At 45.2% G+C, this 20,005-nt stretch overlaps 2 protein-coding genes across 4 annotated transcripts in view; one reads left to right on the top strand and one right to left on the bottom strand.

Moving 5' to 3' along the window:
• macrod1 (mono-ADP ribosylhydrolase 1) overlaps positions 1 to 20,005 on the top strand; it is a 148,942-nt gene that overhangs the window by 22,821 nt on the left and 106,116 nt on the right. The window lies entirely within an intron of this gene.
• flrt1b (fibronectin leucine rich transmembrane protein 1b) overlaps positions 13,161 to 20,005 on the bottom strand; it is a 37,875-nt gene continuing 31,030 nt past the window's right edge. For all 3 annotated transcript variants that reach the window (XM_080901672.1, XM_080901671.1, XM_080901670.1), the window contains exon 3: positions 13,161 to 18,632. In XM_080901672.1, coding sequence (XP_080757798.1) covers positions 16,416 to 18,617 — 2,202 coding nt within the window. In that variant the 5' untranslated portion in view covers positions 18,618 to 18,632 and the 3' untranslated portion in view covers positions 13,161 to 16,415. The remainder of the gene's footprint in view (positions 18,633 to 20,005) is intronic.

Here is a 20,005-nt window from a genome sequence, read left to right as displayed (position 1 = left end):
AAAAAAAAAACAAACAAAAAAAAAAAACAAACAGAGGAGACAGCAAACAACAAAGAGCAACATAATAATAGAGAAAACAAAGCACCATCACAATAAACTAGCTAGCCATAGATATCAATATTTACTAAATAATAAACGATATTGTGCAGCACGCAAGATAGACAGCGCACAGTGTGCTTTGAGGTAGCAGCCAAGAAAGCTTTAGTCCGCGTCTGTGAATACCCATGTGTGCATACCTGTGTGGATCAGCATGCTTGCATTCCAAAGGTTTCTCCATGTAATGATCTGCTAGGGAGTGTGGGGGGGTCACAGCCCCGTCCTCCAGGGTGTGAAGCGGGTATGGAGGAGATCAAAACTCCAGACATCCAGAGGCCCCCAGAACACAAGAGACCATGGAAGACCAACAGAGGGGCAGCCGCGCCACTATTCCAGTAAGAGCTGAGGAGAGTCCCAGATGAGGGCTCGCCCAGCAGCCGCGGAGCAGAAGTCAGGGGGAGTTGCAGTGACGCGCCCGTGAGCTCCGCCGGCCCCCAGCTGCGCCTGAGTGACCGAGCCCCAGGCCGAGAGGCCGGGGGCACCCCACCTCCAAAGGGGGCCCGAGCGAGCCCCAGGCCCCAGGCCCCGACAAGCGGCCGCCAAGGAGTGAGCCGGTGTGTACCCGGACGCCCACCCCCAGACACAAAGAACCACCAACACACCGACACCTGAGGGAGTCCGCCACCGGCAGGGGAAGTGGTGGTGGGTGGAGATAGGCCTCCAAACCTTGGAGGGCCTGAGGTGTCCCCAGAGAGGTGGCGTCTGATACCCAACCTGACATATAGACACAGACATACAGGCACACACAGACACAAACATCCATTCCCACCCTCATGCTCTCATATGCACTCACTCCACACTCAACCAACGTGGAGACAGACATAAAGAGACGCTGTACACACAATCACACTCCCCAAGCGTACTCTACAAACCGGGTCTAGGTACCCTTGCCCCTGGAGGGGGGAATTGCACCCAGACCCAGGTGGTGTTACCCTTTTCCCTGCGGTGGGGAGAGGCAGACCACCCCGACTCCGCAGCAGCAGGGAGGCCCCACACCCCAGACCGCAGTCGGACGGCCAACTCCTCCTACTAGCCCTCCCGCTCCAGCAGGCCGCAGAGAATGGGGGTGGGAGAAGACTCCAAACCTCCCTCCACCCGCTCATTGTAGTGTTGATGCATATGTGTTCTAAGGTGCAATTAAAACCCAGGAGGGCATGGAGCTACCTGCCATGGAGCAGCAGGTAAGCGCATAGTCCCTCCTGCTAGCCCTCAATGACTAAGTGAGAAAGCCAGTTACGTGTATGCATGAGTGTGCTGCTAATGTTTTCACATTATTGTGTTCAGATATGTTTACGTAATGGTGAGGTTCGGGCTCTGGGGAGGCCGTTGTGTGTTTGTTCTATCCAGGTATGCGTTTACAGCATTGGTTGGAGCAGACCTTCCCATAGTGTGGGGCCCGCCCCCTAGGGGGGGGGGGGGGGGCGCAGAGCCATTGCAGGGGGGGCGCGGTGTGAAAAGGGGGAAAAAAACAAAATGCTTGGACACTGCAAGCATGGGGCGCCCACAGAAACGCATAGCAGGAGATGAAGCATCGCTGAATATGTTTCCAAACCAACTTCATTCTAAGCCAAAGACTAGAAAATATGGTGAAGCATGTCTTCCCTTTGGTTTCACCTGCACAAGTGCCGAGGTAGGTCTCCCTGCAGGATTGGTTTTCCCTTTGTTGGGAGCAGCGCTGGGCTGTTTAAATCACGGACAAACAGGATCCCACAGTTGCTTATGTTTTTAAACCCATTTTGCACAGAGAGGCATTTTTTGAAAAATGTATTGATAGCAATGTTGAATATTATTACACATGAAAAAAAAAACAACTACACGTAAAATAATTACACCGAGACGCCTCTGCCTTTCTAAATAGAGGGACATTAACTGCGTCCCTATGTAAGCGTGTAAAACCTGAAGATAGTCAGATTAACATTATTTTGTCTCTATCTGCCATTCTGCAATTCATCTCATGTAAACAATAACGTGAGGCATAGTGTGACGTGAGAAAAGGCACATACCTTTGACGTTGAGTGATGAACTCTGTATTCCTCGTCCACAGGTAAACGCAAAAAAGGAGTTTTAAAAAAATCTCAGTTTTCGGTGATTCGAAACGCCGTTTACGTGTGGACGAAACAGCTGCGTTTTCAAAAATACCCGTGTAGGTGTGGACATAGCGTAAAAGAGTTAGTAGTTTATTTTATTACTACCTGTAATTTATTGCAGATTACTTGTATTTGCTTAATTGTTTACTAAATGTTTGAGGTGTGAAATAAACCGCAATGGAGCAAAATATGGGTGTGTGTGGTTGGAGGATGTGTTTGTGCGTGTGCACGCGCGAGAAGGGGGCGGGAACATTTTTCTTGTAAAACAAAGGGGGGCCTAGCAAAAAAAAGTTTGGGAACCACTGGGTTGGAGTGTGTTTGGGATTACTGTCATCCTGAAACGCTGTTGTCATTCAAACTTATTGCAGGTGGTACTGCATGGTGGATCAAAATCTGATGGTACTTTTCCTGCATTCATAATACATTGTTTTGACCACTGGCTGAGATCGCCAACACCACTGGCTGAAATACAGCCACAAACTGTGTTTCATCTCCTGACCTCCTCTGTACATATTAATGATTTAATCCAATCATTATTTGCAACTCTGCTAAAAAAATCTTTTCCCGCTCTGCACAAGTTAAGCTCTTATATGTTAGTACTGTAATCCTAAACAAAACAACTATGCACACAGCTTTACCCCTGACATTAGTAAATAAGTACTTAGAAATCCTTGGTTTATTAAAAACCTCTACATACTGCATTAATCTTTCTTTCTTTTTTATGTGACCTGAGATTGCTATGTCCCTTCAAAATAAAAGCAGTTGTAAGAGTAGTATGCGAGGTTTATTAAAGCATGTTTGGTGTTTCTGAGAATGGACAAACTGCATGATGTATCCGATCATGGCTGCAGTGATACAGCATTTCTTCACTTCTATGAAATGTGAGACACATATATGAACTTGATAGACATCCAATTTGTAGTCCAAAGGATTTAATATGATGTTGGTCCACCTTTTGCAGTTGTAACATTTTCCACAAGGTTTCACAAGCAGATTTGTGAGGTCAGACACTGATGTTGGACAAGAAGACCTGGCTCACAGTCACTGCTCTAATTCATCCCAGAGGTGTTCTATCGGTTTGAGATCAGGACTTTGTGCAGGCCAGTTAAGTTCTTCTACACCAAACTGGCTCATCCATGTCTTTATGAACCTTGCATTGTGCACTGGTTTGCAGTCATGTTAGAACAGGAAGTACCATCCCCAAACTGTTCCCACAAAGTTGGGATCACAAAATTATCCAACATGTCTTGGTATGCTGAAGCATTAAGAGTTCCTTTTGTTGGAACTAAGGGGCTGAGCCCAACTCCTGAAAAACATTTCCACACCATAATCTCCCCTCCACCAAACTTTACTCTTGGCACAGTGCAGTCAGACAAGGACTGTTCTCCTGCCAACCACCAAACCCAGACTCGTCCATCGGATTGCCAGACAGAGAAATGTGATTTGTCACTGCAGAGAACATTTCTTCACTGCTCTAATGGCGTCATGCTTTACAACACTATATCCAATGCTTTGCATTGTGCTTGGTAAGGCCTGGATATAGCTGCTCGGCCATGGGAATCATTTCCATGAAGCTTTGTATGCTTCTTAAACTAATCCGAAGGCTGCATGAAGTTTGAAGATCTCTCCGCAGAGAGCTGACGACCTCTGCACACTATGCTCCTCAGCATCCACTGACCATTCTCATTTTACTTGGCCTACCACTTTGCTGATGAGTTACTGTTGTTCCCAACCACTTCCACTTTGTTATAATACCACCAACAGTTGACTGTAGAATATTTAGTTGCGAGGAATTTTCACGACTGGACTTGTTGCAAAGGTGGCATCCTATCACGCTGATATGCATGAGCGACCCATTCTTTCAGAAATGTTTGTAGAAGCTGCCTGCATAACTAAGTGCTGTATTTTATACACCTGTAATGTAATAATGTGTGTATGTGTTAGTCCCCATAGGGAAATAGTTCCTCTGCATTTAACCCATTCACCCAGTGAATTAGTGGGCAGCCACCAATGCAGCGCCCGGGGAGCAGTGTGTGGGACGGTACCTTGCTCAGGGGTACCTCAGGGTAGCCGTTCAGTGGAGTCGAACCCCCGACCTTCCGATCACAGGGCCACCACTCTACCTACTGAGCTATCCCTGCCCCACTGTGACCATGGAAGTGACTGGAACACCTGAATTCAATGATTTGGATGAGTGAATACTTTTGCTTACTTACTTACAGTGTGTGGATGTGTGTGTGAATGGGTGGATGATTGTGTATAGTGTAAAGCGCTTTGGGTTCCTTAGGACCAAGTAAGGCGCTATACAAATACAGACCATTTACCATTTTGGCAATATAGTGTATCATAATCCAGCCTGTGTTATCTTTTTATTACCAGACAGCATTTTTTTGTACAGAGCAGTGTTGACAGAAAGCAACATGCAACAATGCCCTTTATGCATCTGTTGCATATAAATGATTGCAACTTTTCAAGGCTACTTAATCTGCAGGTTTCTATCTAATTTTATTGTTAATTAGCAGTTGAAGTCTGAATTAAGGCTGTCTGTTACACTGTGCATTGCTGCTGTCATTCTGTGAAGCCTCACTGCTCACACAACGAACACAGCAGAGAGAGAGCAGGTGCTGTGCCAGGAGTGCAAGATGTCATTGTAAAGCAGTATGATACTGTACATGGAGTTTTTGCAGTGCCTTAAAAAAAGAACAGCTGAAGGGGCATTGAAAGTGGCTAAATGTAGTGACAAAGTGACCTCAATGAGGTGAACGGAAGTTTGAGAGAGAGAGAAAGAGAGATGTTGCACAAGCTGAGATTAGTTACAGTTCCTCATTTAACAAGAAAAAAACCCAACAACATATCCAAATCTTAAAATTCAACAACAGACAAATATCTAAATAGCTGAATATTTGGGTAGAGCCCCAGTACGCTTTTAATTTTTCACCTATCCATGCTGAGCTGAGCAATTTCTCCTCAATTGCAATTTCATTATTTTGCTAAATATTTGTTGTTGTCTTAGCGCAGCATTAAATAACGCAGGTTTGAACTGGGCAGTTACCTTTTAAGTTCAGCTGCACATTGTGTGCTACACCTCTGGAATGATCACAATTCACTGTGTGGCATTTTCAACTAAGTAATGAATAATTTACTGTGCTCCAGGAATTCATTTATTTTTTGGCTGAGTTGTGTCTGCCTCTGCTGAAGAAAGGCTGAGAGCCAGTACTCCAGAGAAATCACAAGTTGCCATAACTACAAGTGCTGAGGTCTCTGTGTAGTCCAGAGTATAGCCCCAGAGAGGTGGGCAGTAAGCCGACCATGAATGACGGCTGAGAGCTGTGGAAGACCACATCCAGCAGGAGCCGGCTGCCTGAAGCGCCCTTTAGCCAGAGTCGTTCCTCTGCAGTGTTTGCTCGTGTGGGTTGAATGGCTGATGGGTTATCGTATGAGAAAAAGAAAGCTATCAATTATTCACTTAATGTCAGCCTGGGATAGATAGACGACTACTTAAGGTTGACTTTAATTCTCTAGTTCTCTTGAATTTAGATGCTCTTTTTCTCCTGAAAGCAAGGTTACAAAAGCAATCCTGTGTTTTAGGGGCTCATAATTAAGCTAAACTAAAAGATAACATGCACAGTGATCGGAAATTGAATAGAAGACAATTGCTGTACAAGGAAAATTTGGTTATTTTTTTGCACATGCTTTGAGCGTAGTTACAGCTGAACTTTACTTGGAAGACTTCTTTTTTTTTTTGTACTCCTTCACACTAGAGGGGCTTTGCAGTAGCACCAAAGTGTCTCTCTCTGATAGACAGCCTAATTCATACAGTTGGTGTTTTCATAATCCCCCAGAGGCTGTCTTGGTGTGCTCTCTGTCTTGTTTATTCCACTGATGTCCTCTCCACCCACTGCTACCAAAGAAGCCAGACCACTGCAGCCTAATGTCTGTCTGTTGTTGTTGTTGTTGTTATAGCTCTTCATCCCTCTGAGGTATCTCATTGGTTTCTAGGAGTGTGTCGGTATAAAAGATACACACGAGTGTTTTTAATCTGGCCCCCGGGATCACTGGTCCTTTGTCAATTCAGGCTATACAAATGTGTGTCCAATAATGAGAACCTTTAAAATTGATTTAAAACTGCTGTGTTTGTCATGAGTTGGTGTTTGTAAATCTGTGCACGTCTGTTGAGAGCTGTTTTCATATCCTGCAAAGATTTGAGGAAGGCAAGGTCTCGAGAGAGTTTTTGCTTAATGAACAAAAAGTAAAATGGCTTTGTTAAAAAAAATCACACTAAGTGGGGAAAGGTGCTGTTTGGAGTCGAGCTGTAAAATGAATAAGAGAGAAAAGGAAAAACTAAAATCCAATCTTCAGGAAAAAGAGCCTTCATGTTATAGTCACCAACATGTTTTTACTTGAATCATAACTCAAGACCTGATTTGAATTTTTTTTTCAATAAAAAAACATATTTTTTTTTATGTTTGTTTGCTGCTTGTTTGCTGTATACTAAAGCATTTTCATTCCAGTGTGTGAAATAGTTCTGCTCTGTCGGGTACACACGGTGTCCTTGGGCTTTAGGGCCTTGACACATCAGTCACAGTAATATTGGACGCTGAAAGACTGGTTAAAGAGCCAAGTCCACGGTCCACGTGTAACTGAATTACATGGACATGAAAAACAAGTATTTACAGAATACCAAATAATTAAATAACCACCGACACTGAGCTAGAGTATTGCTCAAAAGTCTTGAGCCATCTATTTCTTTATACTTGGCTTCAAAGGAGCCACAATTTCTTAGATTTTTTAAAGCGATCTTCAGTAATAGTTCGTCTGATAACGACTGTGTTGAGTCTGTTCCTTCCCATTCCATGCAAGGCCACCTGGGTTGGCTGGAAGACTGTTTACTTAGCCTAGCAGGGCGAAGCTGAACTATGGACACACATACACTTACACTGATAAGCACACACTCATCCCCCTCCCTTTCCAAACGCCTTCGATGCTTGTTTCCTGCGGGGGAACACGGCAGGTCTGTGTGCCGCGCTGGAATGGTAGCGCTGTGCAGGGCGGCTGCTGTGTTCGCTTCGGATTACTCCTCACCCCCCACCCAATCCTGTGGCTTGTCATGTCTTTCACAAAGTTGTGCTGTGGACATTTATGTGCTTTTTGTGCAGAGGAGTTTTTTTTGTTTCCTGTTCTCATGCTGTCCTACCATGGAAGCACAGCATGAGTAGAGGTCTCTTTTTTTCCTCTTGTACTTTCCCATTGTAGTGTACATTTCAGTGTTTTTCTGTAACGCTACCGATCTCCGACCTGTATCCCCATGTGATGTCTGTGTTGTGTGTGTAAGGTCAGGGGGTCCCATTTCACTGCAGGGCAACCTGCATGTGGCGAATAAAGCTTTGATTGATTGATTGATTGATTGATTGGTTGATTGATCTGGGTTTCTGAAGCTCCTTAAAAGTTTGTGTTTGGAAATTGGCTACATTTTTACCCATTTTCCATCCAGTCCTTATACCTGACCATTGTTTAAGCCACTTAACATTGACCTACGAATCATTCAAGCATAAATAAGGTGCCTAACTCAATGTATGAAGCACTGTTGTCTTCACATGTCAACTAAGTAAAGAACCTATGTTATATTGTATCATTAGGCACTTACAAGCAGCCGGCCACAAAAATAGACATTTTGTTCCCATTGCTTTAGTTCCCATGTGACAGGCATAAAATAGTATTTTTGCACCAACAAGGTGATTCCTAAAGAGCTGAAAAACTGGCACGTCAGTCTGCCGTGTGGTCTGCATTTCTGTATCTGCTTCACTCATTTAGTGTTGGTTCTGTCTTTTACACCAAAATGATAGGTAACAGATTTTTTTATTTTCATATAAACTCAACTTAAAGTGAATGATGATATTCCTCTTTAACTGCTGGATGTTAATAATGTCAACATATAAACTTAAAAGATGATGAATTGTAAATCTCTAACCAGAAATCAAGGTAAAGCATCGAATATTAAACCGCATGTCTGGAACAACAACTCTTTTCAGGCCATGGAAATTGGAAAAGTAGAAGGCAAAGGAAGAAGTTGCAGGATTAAAAAAAATATAGCAGAAATTCATGTCCTAAGGAAGAAATCCAGCAGAGACCCGAGAGATGATAAGTGGACTGTTTCTCATGGTGCTTTAAATAACGTCTCATTTACACAAGCACTTTTTTCTTATAGATAAATGCTATCTAACTATTCTATCTAACATTCATTAGTAGATAACCTGCTCTACCCTGATGAACTGGTCTGTAAATCAGTGGAAACAGGTCTCCTTGAGTGAAGAATTCAAAATTGAAATTTTTGGTTCAGATACAACCATCTATAAAACACGGTGGAGGCTTCGTCATGCTTTTGGCTGCATTGCAGACAGTGGTGTTGGGGATCTGATTTTGATCCACCAACTTGAATTAATTTGACTGACAACAGTTTCATTTTTCGGCATGAGAATGATCTCAAACGCGGTGCCATTTCAATAAAAGCTTGCGTGGATAGAAAAACACAAATTGTAGCACGATCGGTCATTGATTATTCCTCCCCGGAGCCTGGACCTCAACATTATTAAAGCTGTGTGTGATCATCATTTTTTTTTTTTTTTTTTTTTTTTTCTCTTTTGGCCTGTCCCGTTTGGCTCTTTTGCCATCAGAATTGTTGTCTAAAGGCAAAGAAAGATGCCCAACGGATTTACTTTACCAAACTGACCATCCCAGCCTTGCCGTAATGGTCCATTTGATTCACCTTTTATTGTTTATTTTATTTTCACTTAATGAATACGGGACAGACTTGACTGGGGGAAAGAAGGGGAGAAAGAAAGAGGGAAAGAGAAACAGCTGAGAAGAGGGACGGGGGAGAAGGGCAAAAGACAAAAACCAACAGAACGGGCAGAGAAAAAAAAAATGCATATATCAATCACCTGGATCACCTGCTGAGAAAGAAAAAAGAAAGCAAGCAGAAGAGAACAAGAGTAATAGAATAAACAACATCACAATGATATATGGGAATATGACAGTAAATACTAAATGTTAAACATTATTGTGCAGCACATAAGATCAACAGAACACAGTGTGCTTTGAGGTAGGAGCCAAAAAGGGTGTAGTTTGTGGGTGTGATCACCCGTGTGTACACCTGTGAGCATGGACGCGTTTGTTTTTTGTTTTTTAAAAGGTTCCTTCATGTAATAATCTGCTAGAGGGTGTGGGGGGGCCACAGCCCCGTCCTCCAGGGCGTGAAGCAGGTGTGGAGGAGATCAAAACTCCAGACATCCAGAGGCCCCCAGAACACAAGAGACCAAGGAAGACCAACAGAGGGGCAGCCGCGCCACTGTCCCAGAAAGAGCTGAGGAGAGTCCCAGATGAGGGCTCACTCAGCAGCCGCGGAGCAGAAGCCAGGGGGAGTTGCAGTGACGCGCCCGTGAGCTCCGCCGGCAGCCAGCTGCGCCTGAGTGACCGAGCCCCAGGCCGAGAGGCCGGGGGCACCCCACCTCCGAAGTGGCCCGAGCGAGCCCCAGGCCCCAGGCCCTGATAAGCGGCCGCCAAGGAGTGAGCCGGTGTGTACCTGGACGCCCATCCCCGGACACAAAGAACCACCAACGCACCGATGTCTGAGGGGGTCCGCCACTGGCAGGGGAAGTGGTGGTAGGGGGAGATAGGCCTCCAAACCTTGGAGGGCCTGAGATGTCCCCAGAGAGGTGGCGCCTGACACCCAACCTGACATATAGACACAGACATACAGGCACACACAGATACAAACATCCATTCCCACCCTCATGCTCTCATATGCACTTACTCCACACTCAACCAACGTGGAGACAGACATAAAGAGACGTTGTACACACGATCACACTCCCCAAGCGTACTCTACAAACCGGGTCTAGGTGCCCCCGCCCCTGGAGGGGGGAACTGCACCCAGACCCAGGTGGTGTTTCCCTTTTCCCTGCGGTGGGGGGAGGCAGACCGCCCCGACTCCGCAGCAGCAGGAAGGCTCCACACTCCAGACCGCAGTCGGACGGCCAACTCCTCCTCCTAGTCCTAGCCCCCCCTGCTCCAGCAGGTCGCAGAGAACGGGGGTGAGAGAAGACTCCGAACCTCCCTCCACCCGCTCATTGTAATGTTGATGCATGTGTGTTCTAAGGTGCATTTAAAACCCAGGAGGGCATGGAGCTACCTGCCAGAGAGCAGCAGGTAAGCGCATGGTCCCTCCTGCTAGCCCTCAATGTCTACGTGTATTTAAAATTGAGAGGTGGGCAACGACGCCAGGGGTGGGGTGTACACCCTGATGGTACTTTGGACTCCGTGTATCGTGCCCACCCCCAAGATCCTATATGTATGTGTAATGAGAGTGTGAGTAATGTGAATGTCTAAGTTGTGGGATAAAATTGAGGCAGAGGCAGCCAGAAGGGGACAGAGGGGGGGGGGGGGGGGGTAGCCTCCTCTGCACCCTGGTGACATACCCCTACTCCAAGGCCCTGCATGTGTGGGTGGTTGTGGTGGAGCGGGAAGAGGGAGGCAGCTGGAGATGGGGAGGGAAGGAAGGGAGGGGCAAGTGACCCCTCCCTGGGGCCAGCTCCCCCGCTGACCCCAGTAGGCACCCCCATACTCCGCGACCCGCCAGGGAAAGGGGGCCCAGGCCCATCCAGACCGGGCCCAGTGCAGCAGCGCCGCCCGGCCCCACAGAGCCCGGGACAGTCCACCCAACCCCACCACAGAGAAAACTGCACCCACCCCACCATCCACTCATCTTCCAGACTACATAAGACAATAAACACCCAGGCTGAGATCTTCCTCCACCTCTCCTGTATCTCCCCCTCCTGCAGAGGGAGCTCCTGAGGAGAGGAAAGCTCCTGCAAGATGTGACAATCTCCCCCACCAGTTGAAGAGCCCCCCAGGTGGCTCGACGCACCGGCAGCACCCTGTGTGTGATCATCTTGACAGAGAAAATGTTTGTTTCAAGAAACTGCTGTACCCGTTTTCCATTTCTATAAAGAACTGAGGGCCGGCTCAAGACTTTTGCACAGTGCTGTATTTTTCTGAAACGTCACACTCAGCTTGATCTGGAAGTAGCTGCCGCTGCAGCCGGTGAAGCTGTGGCTGGATCTGCGTGCCATAACAACATTATTATGAGATCAAACATACTGAAATGTGCCAGTTCTGATATGTTCACACTCAAAGCTTAAAGCATTAGGCACAAAAGTTGGCAGAACACCCTAACACACACAAGTTAGATTAGCATTTTTAGATTATAAGCTTTACTGGTTGTGGAGCTGTGATAACAAAATGCAGGGTCTTTGACATTGTGTCATTTAGTTTGGCTCTAGCTCAGAGTGAAAGTTCAGTGAATTTTAAGGTTATTTGGCTGTTGATACGGTGCCCTTTTTTGTATGAAAGTAACTCTGGCAATGACCAATGCGAATCTGGTCAGATGGAGAGCATATAAAGCAAAAAAAAAAAAAATTAAATAGCTGTCTGTTGTCCCTGAGATTGTGGCGCTAATTTGGCTTAACAATTAGCCCCTTCACAAATTAAATGCATGCTAAAAAATGACAGCTACCTTGTGTGTTTAAGTGCAATACCAAGAAGTCATTTATAAGCATTTGTATGTGATGAGTTAGAAGTAAACGGGCAGTTTGACTGTTGCCGTAAAGACAGTGCATAATGGCACCAATGCTAAAGGACACCTTGTGCATATCTGTGAAACGCCAGCGGCTTTGACAACGCAGCAGTATTTGAGGTCCTCTCATGTTTATATGTTGCATCTGTTCATGTTTTTCTCTGCCGTGCCCTTGACTGCTGCGAAGTCAAGAAAGAAAATGTAAACTTACACATTCACCCGTGCAGTGCCTTTTCTTTTCTCAGCTCTGCCTCAGTATTTGTAGAAACATTTGCATTCAAACTATCTGTGCCAAAAAGATTATGTTGTGGATTTGATTCGGTTGACTGTGCATGCATACATGCATTTCCTCAAATGCATGCATTGAGAGGAATACAGTGACCTTTTCACTAAATAAGCTTATAAATGCACGCAAACAGCGGAAGATAACTCGCGTTGCGGCTTTAAATCATCCGTGGCAGCACTGTTGTGAAGAAAATACTGAGCATAGAGTTTAAAATGCAACCGACCAGTGCAAGAATAAATTTAGCCCAAACAGATGCTTACCCCCAGTCTCGGAGTATACATCTTTTTCTTGGGTGTAATGCGAGTTAGGATAATTAAGCTGCAGGACCTGACGTTAGATAATGGACCGCGGCAGTGAAAGGCGTCCATAATGACCGATGAGAACTCGGGCCATTGTTGTTAAGAGCGTGGACGCCAAGATGCAGCCGCACACCGCCAGACGTATAATCACAGATCCTGTAGATAGTCATACGAAGTCATCAGCGTGCGGCAAACCATTTCTGTCTACAGTATTTTTCTTTCAGACTCCTTCCTTCTCAAACACCCATCACAAGCAGTTACTCTAAGATGGACACTTATACACTCCCCCGTTCGTTATATTGATCCATGCTTACACAAGCATTAGCACTCACTTAGAATGAGAGGCATGTCTTCACCCAAACTCAGGAGCACCGAGCACAAACACATCCATACAAATGGACGCAGCCGAGTTTCTCGTGTCACTCTGTGAAATACGCACTTGAACTTGTCAGGATAAAAATATGCGTCCTTCCGAATGGAATCGGAGCGCATAGACGCTGTGTGTGTGATTTAACGAGGCCTGCTCCGTCTCGTCATAAATCATGTTAATAATCTGAGCTTCCCATTGATTTTTAGTTTTTAAGCCCTCCCCCCGCCCACTCTGGTGTTTTTTTTGACATCTCCAGCCTTTCCTTCCGATTTGATGAACTCCACTCAGACGCACGCACACACAGAACTCACGAATCCGCTCTTCCTTTTAGAAGTCTTTATTCATCTGCGTAGAAAAAAAGACGACAGACCAATAAATGGAATAGCGTTTTGCACCCTTTTTTTATGTTTATACATAAGAGTGTTTTCATTATCACATCTGAGGGTGACACTTTTAAAGGAAAAGGATCTCTACACAGAATGAAAGGAAGCTTCAGTGCTTTTAAAAAAATTAAAAAAAAATAATAAAACAAATGCAAAAAAAAAAAAAAAAACAACCCTAAAAAACCCACACCGGAGCTCTTCCAATATTACTGGTACACTGTAACACAGGTTGAAAAAGAGAAAGAGAGCTACACAAAGTAAGACTTGGGTTTCAACACTTACAGGCTCTATCTAAATCACCCCTCTCCACTCTCCCCCTTTATTTTTCTCTCTCTACCTTCTCCTCTTCCTCTTCCTGTTAATCTCTGGCTGTATTTTATTAGCGTCTTCTTTGATGTTCCTCCTGCCTTAAAGTACATTAGTGTGGTCAGCGAGAGGCGGTCAGAAAGCAGGGGGTCGCTCGTTTCCCTGTGGTTGTCTTTGAGTTGAATTGCACAGTGTAGCGGTCAGGCTGTGATCCCAGTCACCAGAACATAGTGTCTATGCTGTGCTAAGGCCTATAAAACCACACGACCTGAGTCAACTTATACGTTTCACCTCCCAGAATGCACTAGATCAGGTGTGATTATACTAGTTGTTTTAGTTTCTCCAATTCAGCTAATCTTTATTATAATACAAGTAAATGAATTGCCTTTGTATATGACAGTGTAAGAGGAAAGGCCACAATTTCATTGTTGATCTAAATTAACTGATTAAAGAGGACCTATTATGCGCTTCCCTATTTCAAACGTGGGCCTTAAAAAAACTAACTTCAAATTGCTCTGTTATTTTTTTGTTTCTACTCTTTGATCTGTTCATATCAAATACGAGGCGATCTCTATAATATGGTCATCACAGGCACACAGCTCTAGTTGTGAGCACAGCACTCCCACCAGTCTGCTGTTCAAACCCTCTGAGGGGCACAGGAAAGGGAGCTGAAGTGGCTCATCTCAGACAGTGGGTGAACTGAGGGGCTGCACCGAGATAAATGACGGTAATTTTGGATTGTAATTCATGCAAAGCAACTCTGGTGCTCGAAGAATAAAAATATGAGGCTGGAAATGAGCAGAATAGGTCCACTTGAATCATCTGGTCCATACAACGTGAGGCAATTGTGGAAAAACGTCTGTCTTAGATTCCTGCACCCTGGGGTAATGTCTTTGAACTGCTTGGTTCATTTAACTAACAGTAAAAAGAGATAAAGATTTTCAATTTACTGAGTAATAAGACTGAGAAAAACTGCAAATACTTAAAATTGGGAAGCTGCAACAGGGAAACATTTGGCATTTGTTTACACAGAGGGATAAAATATTTAAATTTTTAATTTTGGGAGTTTTACAGTTTGGTCAGGTGTTTTTAACTGATTCCTGATTCCTGTCTGGTATTTTTGCTGTAGTCAATCAATATATTGTAAGCCACTAATAGAGGTCTTTATATACAAATCATTCTTACTCTCTTTTTAAATAAACACAGAGAAAAATATTTTCCCCCCGCTGTAGTCGAATAGATTTGTTAAGAGTGGATTTTAACAAAGAGTAATCAGACCAGTGCCGTTCCAACTTCCACCAAAAAAGTGTCAGCTGCTAAAACTTATTTTTAATTAAGAAGGTTTAGCCATCCTCTAGAAGATAATGGGTTACTATAATAAGATGTGTGATTAGGATTCTTTCACTTCATTTGCAAAGATAATTTAATAATGACACCAGACCACAATAAAAACTGGGTACATGCAGTGCTGAAATTCCAAGATGAAGTTTTTTTTCTTCCTTTTTTTTTTTTTTACAATAATAGTCGTTCTTGTCAGGCTTGTCTGTTGTCCTGTGGTCTTGGCAATCAGTGTATTTTTTACTCAGATTGTCTCGCCGTGCTTCTTGTCCTTGTTGTTGTCCTACCGATGTTTTTAAAATCCTGAAATGTGCTGTTTATTTAAAAAAAAAAAGATACACGAAGTGACTACCGAGAAATGTTAAATTCATCTTTGAATTTCAATGATCACAGGCACCTGAAAACAGTCCTTGAAGGAAGCATGCACTCTGTTATCACTCGGCATGTGCTGAGTGCAGTGGGTACACTGTGGGCAAAAACTTCATTCTTTTTTTTTTCTCTTCTTTTTTGGACTATGATGTCACATTATTCCAGTTGTCAACCCTCTTCTTTAACCACCCACTCCCTTCTTGATCCCCCACCTTTTTTCCTCTTTGTGTGCTTTTTTACCTCCTGCTGCTGCATTTGTCACACGCCCTTTTTTCCACTTAGCTCCCCTTTTCTGTCCTCGCTCTTTGCCTGAAGCCAACACACCTCTCTCTGCGTCTACATTCCCCCCAACACAGCTCCGCACCCTCTTTTTTTCCTCATCTCCTTTGATATTTTCTCCATCCATCCATCCATCCATCCATCCATCTATCCATCCATCCATCCATCACCCCCACCCAAACACATGCTCTCTCTCTCACTCTCATTAGTCTCCTCGTGCTGTGGTTTGTGTCTCTCGTCTCTGTCAGAACTGTTATCACTGCTGTCAGCTCCCTTGGCGAGAACAAAGTCGTCCTCTGCTCACAGCACCACAAAAGACACAAGAGAAATAAAAGGAAAGAGCCTCAGCTGAAGAAAAAAAAAAAAAAAAAGAGGCGGAAAGGAGGAAAAAATTAAAAAGGAGGGGAATAAACCAGAGGAAAGGAAGGGGCTTGGAACACATCTTTTCATGTCAACCATGATGCATTGTCATCTGTGGGTTATACCAACCATTGATTTCTTCCTCTGTCATCCCTTTTATCTATACAGCACAAAGCTTACAGTTGGTTGGAAGATTTGAGACCTATCTCTATACACATCAAGTGCCTTTTCCCCATATTATAAATATATCTCCTTCTAAATCAGCTAAGCCTAGTATATCAACCTCAAATAATTTACTGTGTATTATCATTAGCTGAGAAGAACAGTAGGTTTGAAAGACACTGAGATATCCAAAAGAGAAACTGTAACCATTTATAAGAAGCGCTGAAAGAAGGGCCTACTATAAATTGTATTTATACAGTAGAAGAGTATAGTAGGACTTACACTTCTGTCACTCTAGCAATTGTCCAATTAACATAGCAGAAATTCTCTACTTAACAAACCAATCAGAATTGAACCAGCAGAGGCACAGAGGGTACTTTGGAAACCAAGGACAAAATAACCACTAGCCAACAGGGCTTTCGTGGCTCAGGGAGTGCGTCCCTGTATCATCACGTGTAGGCATAATCTATGTCAGGGATGCCACCCTCTCTGTAGCCACGGTTGGTGCCATATGTAACACGATGGTGGCTGGTTTGGCTGAGGATGGTGCCATTTAGGCTGCCAGCTCCGTGACTGCTCCGGTAGGTCCCGTTAGCTTGGGAGGAAGAGGAGGAGGAGGAGGGGAAAATGGTGTGGATGTAGGTGACATCCTCCAGCTTAGGCTGAACAGGCTGATGGGCCATAGCTGTCATCTGAAACCCTGCAGGAGGGGCCCTGATCTCTAAGATGGAAGTGTCTTTCTTGGTGCCTGACTCTACATAGTCATCATAATGTTTTCCTCCCCGGCCCCTGTTGTATGAGCCCGAGTCCCCGGATATGTAACCTGATCTCTGTCCATACCAGCAGAAGATGCCAAAGATTAACAGAAGGCTCACTAATGCTGTGGCACCCCCAATAATCCCAGCCAGTGGCAGGGCTGTTAATTCTGAGTCTCGTCCCTTTTTATCTGAGCCCTCTTCTCCTGAGTGTGCCAGAGCATCTCCAGTCTCTATCTGTGCACAGGCCGGGGCTGAGTCTTTACTGTCCGTGTCCGTGCTGACAGCTCGAGACGAACCCATGCTGGGGCTCCCAAAGGAAGTTTCCTGTCGTAATGGCAGCAGGCAGATGAGGTAATGGGAGCGTGGGGTGAGCTGGGTTAGAAGATACTGCCTCCTTTCTCCAGGTACCAAAGTCTCTGTTATTGAACCGAGAGCTGCACTGCTGCCCAGCCTCAGCCACGACAGGCGGAAGGAGGGTGCCGGCTCTGGACAAAGCCAACTCACCAGCACGCTGTCTGAAGAGAGAGGTTTTACAGTCAGCTCCAGTGCCTCTCCAGATACGTGCCCTCCTTCACCTGGGGGCAGAGGCATAACTAGGCCTGGCCGCTTAGCTCGCAGGGTGAAAAGAGAACCCTGTGTGGGGATGAGCAGAGAGGTAGTGGTGGTGCTGCCATGGGGGACTGAAGCCACTGCTTGACCCCCTCCAACACCATCTTCACCTCCTCCATCTTTGTCTGCTGGGTTCATCCCTATTCCAGTATTAGGAACAGGAGGGGGACCTTCACACTGCTCCATCAGAGAAGTTAGGTCTCTAAGGGCCTGACCCCTTACAGGCTCAGGCCCCTGACAGGTTAGACCCCTAACTGTAACCGCCGCCCCCCGACCGTGCAGCCAGGCATGGAGCCAGCGAAGGTTGCAGCCGCAGTACCAGGGGTTTCCTCGCAGCAGTAGCAGCTCCAGGCTTTCTGTGTCCTTAAAAAGTCCCCGGGGCAGAGTGGTGAGATTATTCCCCGACAGGTCCAGCCTCTGCAGCCGCCGCATCCCATCTAGCGCCCCCCTCGAGATGTGGGTCATACCATTGTCTTGCAAATGGAGTCGCACAAGGTGAGCTGAAGGCAGGTTGGCAGGTGGAGACTGCAGAGCGTTCCTGACCAGTGAAAGCTCAGTCAGGTTGGAAAGACGAGAAAAGGTGTCATCTGCTATGCGTGTGTTGGCCAGCAGGTTCCCGTCCAGGACCAAGCGTCTCAGAGAGGAGAGCCCACGGAAGGCATGAGTAGGGATGGTGCTGATTCTGTTGTCATCCAGTCGCAACTCTTCCAAGGATGTTGGCAGGCCTGCGGGGATGCTTGACAGGTGGTTCCGAGACAGAAACAGCAGTCGAAGCCGTGGGGTCCCAGAAAAGGCTCGGTCCTGAATGCTAACGGTGGATATCGAGTTATCATCCAGGTGTAAACGTTCTAGTAATGGTAACTTGGCAAGAGCCGACCGCGGTAACGTTCGTATATTATTATCCTGCAAATGGAGCTCCCGTAATGAAGGCGGGAGGTGTATAGGAAATTCATCCAACTGGTTGGCATACAGGTAAATCACTCGTATGGAAGTGCTGCGTTCCAGCGACGGTGGCAGCCCGGCGTTACTCAGGCGGTTGCTCTGTAAGTACAGGATGGCAGCCGTTAACGGCAGCGGAGGAATAATGCTGAGGCCACGGTCATTGCAGTAGACAAAACCCTCGTCGCAGCGGCAAACCGAGGGGCAAACTATGCCCTCGTCTCCCTCTCCCGTCTCCATGGCAATTGCCGCTGCCGCCAGTTCCAGCACCTCAGCCAATAAGGTGAGGCACAGGAGGAGCAGGAAGAGCCAATCGCGGAGTTCTGCAACACTCTCAGCTGCCATGGTGGCGCACAGCTCCTGATAGGAGAGAAAATGGAAAACTGGATCAAAACAAAGTACAGACACTGAAACCCAATGATTCTAAAATGAATGGAGAAAAAAAAATTCATTATATTCAAATAGGGAAGCAAAAAAGAAGGACGAGACAGAGCGAGATAGAGTTTCGCTGTGGGGTCTATCTCCAAAATTACTCGACCAAAGTGCTGTGTTTTCTACCTGCTGATAAAAGTAGAGTCTCTTTAAATCTCTAAAGTGCAAAAGATTTGGGGATTGAATCATCAGATGCACTTATAAGAAGCTGCCCACTATTATATGGGTCAGGGCGACCAAGCAAAAGACAAACGCACATTTAGAGACAGAGTGTGATGAGGGGTGGATTGACTGGACGAAGAGGATTACGAGAATCGGAGAAAGCAAAGGGACGACAGAAATGGAGAAAATTGGACAGTGACATTTGAAGGAAGGAAAAATAAGTGAAGAGGAGTTGTTTTTTTTCTTCCACAGAGATTAACTGAAATGGAGTGAGTGACATGAAACTAAAATGGAGGCGAGATCGGGGAGGAGGAAATCAGATTAATTGCCCACAGTCCAGTTGATGGCTCAGAGAGTAGCAGAACTACTAAACTTGTTGTTATTGCCCTATATCTACCCCTAATAAATATATATGATAAAACTGAAGAGAATATAGAAGAAAAGCAGAGAAATTTAGGTTTCATATTGTATACTCAGAAACACAATTTATCTATCAGAGGTCGTGACCAAAACACACACTGAGAAATTTGCTCACACAAATAAACAAATGTACTGAGCACAAAGCATTCACATACAGAAGTCTCAGTACAAGCTGACATGTATAATGCATGGTTTCACTCAGTTGTTATTGTTCGTGAAATTTCTATAAATTATTCAGGAAAGTGGTCCTGAAATCCCCAGAAATGTTTTAGTGAGATGTTTTACAGAGAAGCATTTCTCTGCAACATTAATAGGTTCCTTGGTCGATGTTTTATGATTTGTCTCCTTGCAAATCCTTGACACCAACATCAATAACATGAATTTACAATTCAGATAAAATGATCTCCGTACGTGCACATTCACGGCTCACTATATTTAGAATATGAAAAATATACAGTGGTGAAAGTTGTGGAAATTGCATTGTGGCGTCCTCGTGTTTGAATCCTTTCTTTTAAGTAGCCCGAGGCTGGAAAATGTGCCCTGATGTGAAATGCCTGACATGATTTGACAGCACATTTGATAAACAAATCCTCTAAAGGCAAGTTCCCCCCCCCCCCCCCCCTTTCTCCGCCCCTTCTGCACATGCATGTTTGTGCGTGTGTGTTTGTATGTGAACTCTGTGCTACATGTAAAATTGCCCCTTGGCTGCAGTCAAAATC

The sequence above is a fragment of the Rhamphochromis sp. 'chilingali' genome (assembly GCF_963969265.1).
Source record: "Rhamphochromis sp. 'chilingali' genome assembly, chromosome: 13".
Classification (NCBI taxonomy): domain Eukaryota; kingdom Metazoa; phylum Chordata; class Actinopteri; order Cichliformes; family Cichlidae; genus Rhamphochromis; species Rhamphochromis sp. 'chilingali'.
The sequence above is the reverse complement of the archived record's forward strand: the minus strand, read 5'-3'. Positions and strand labels throughout refer to the sequence as shown.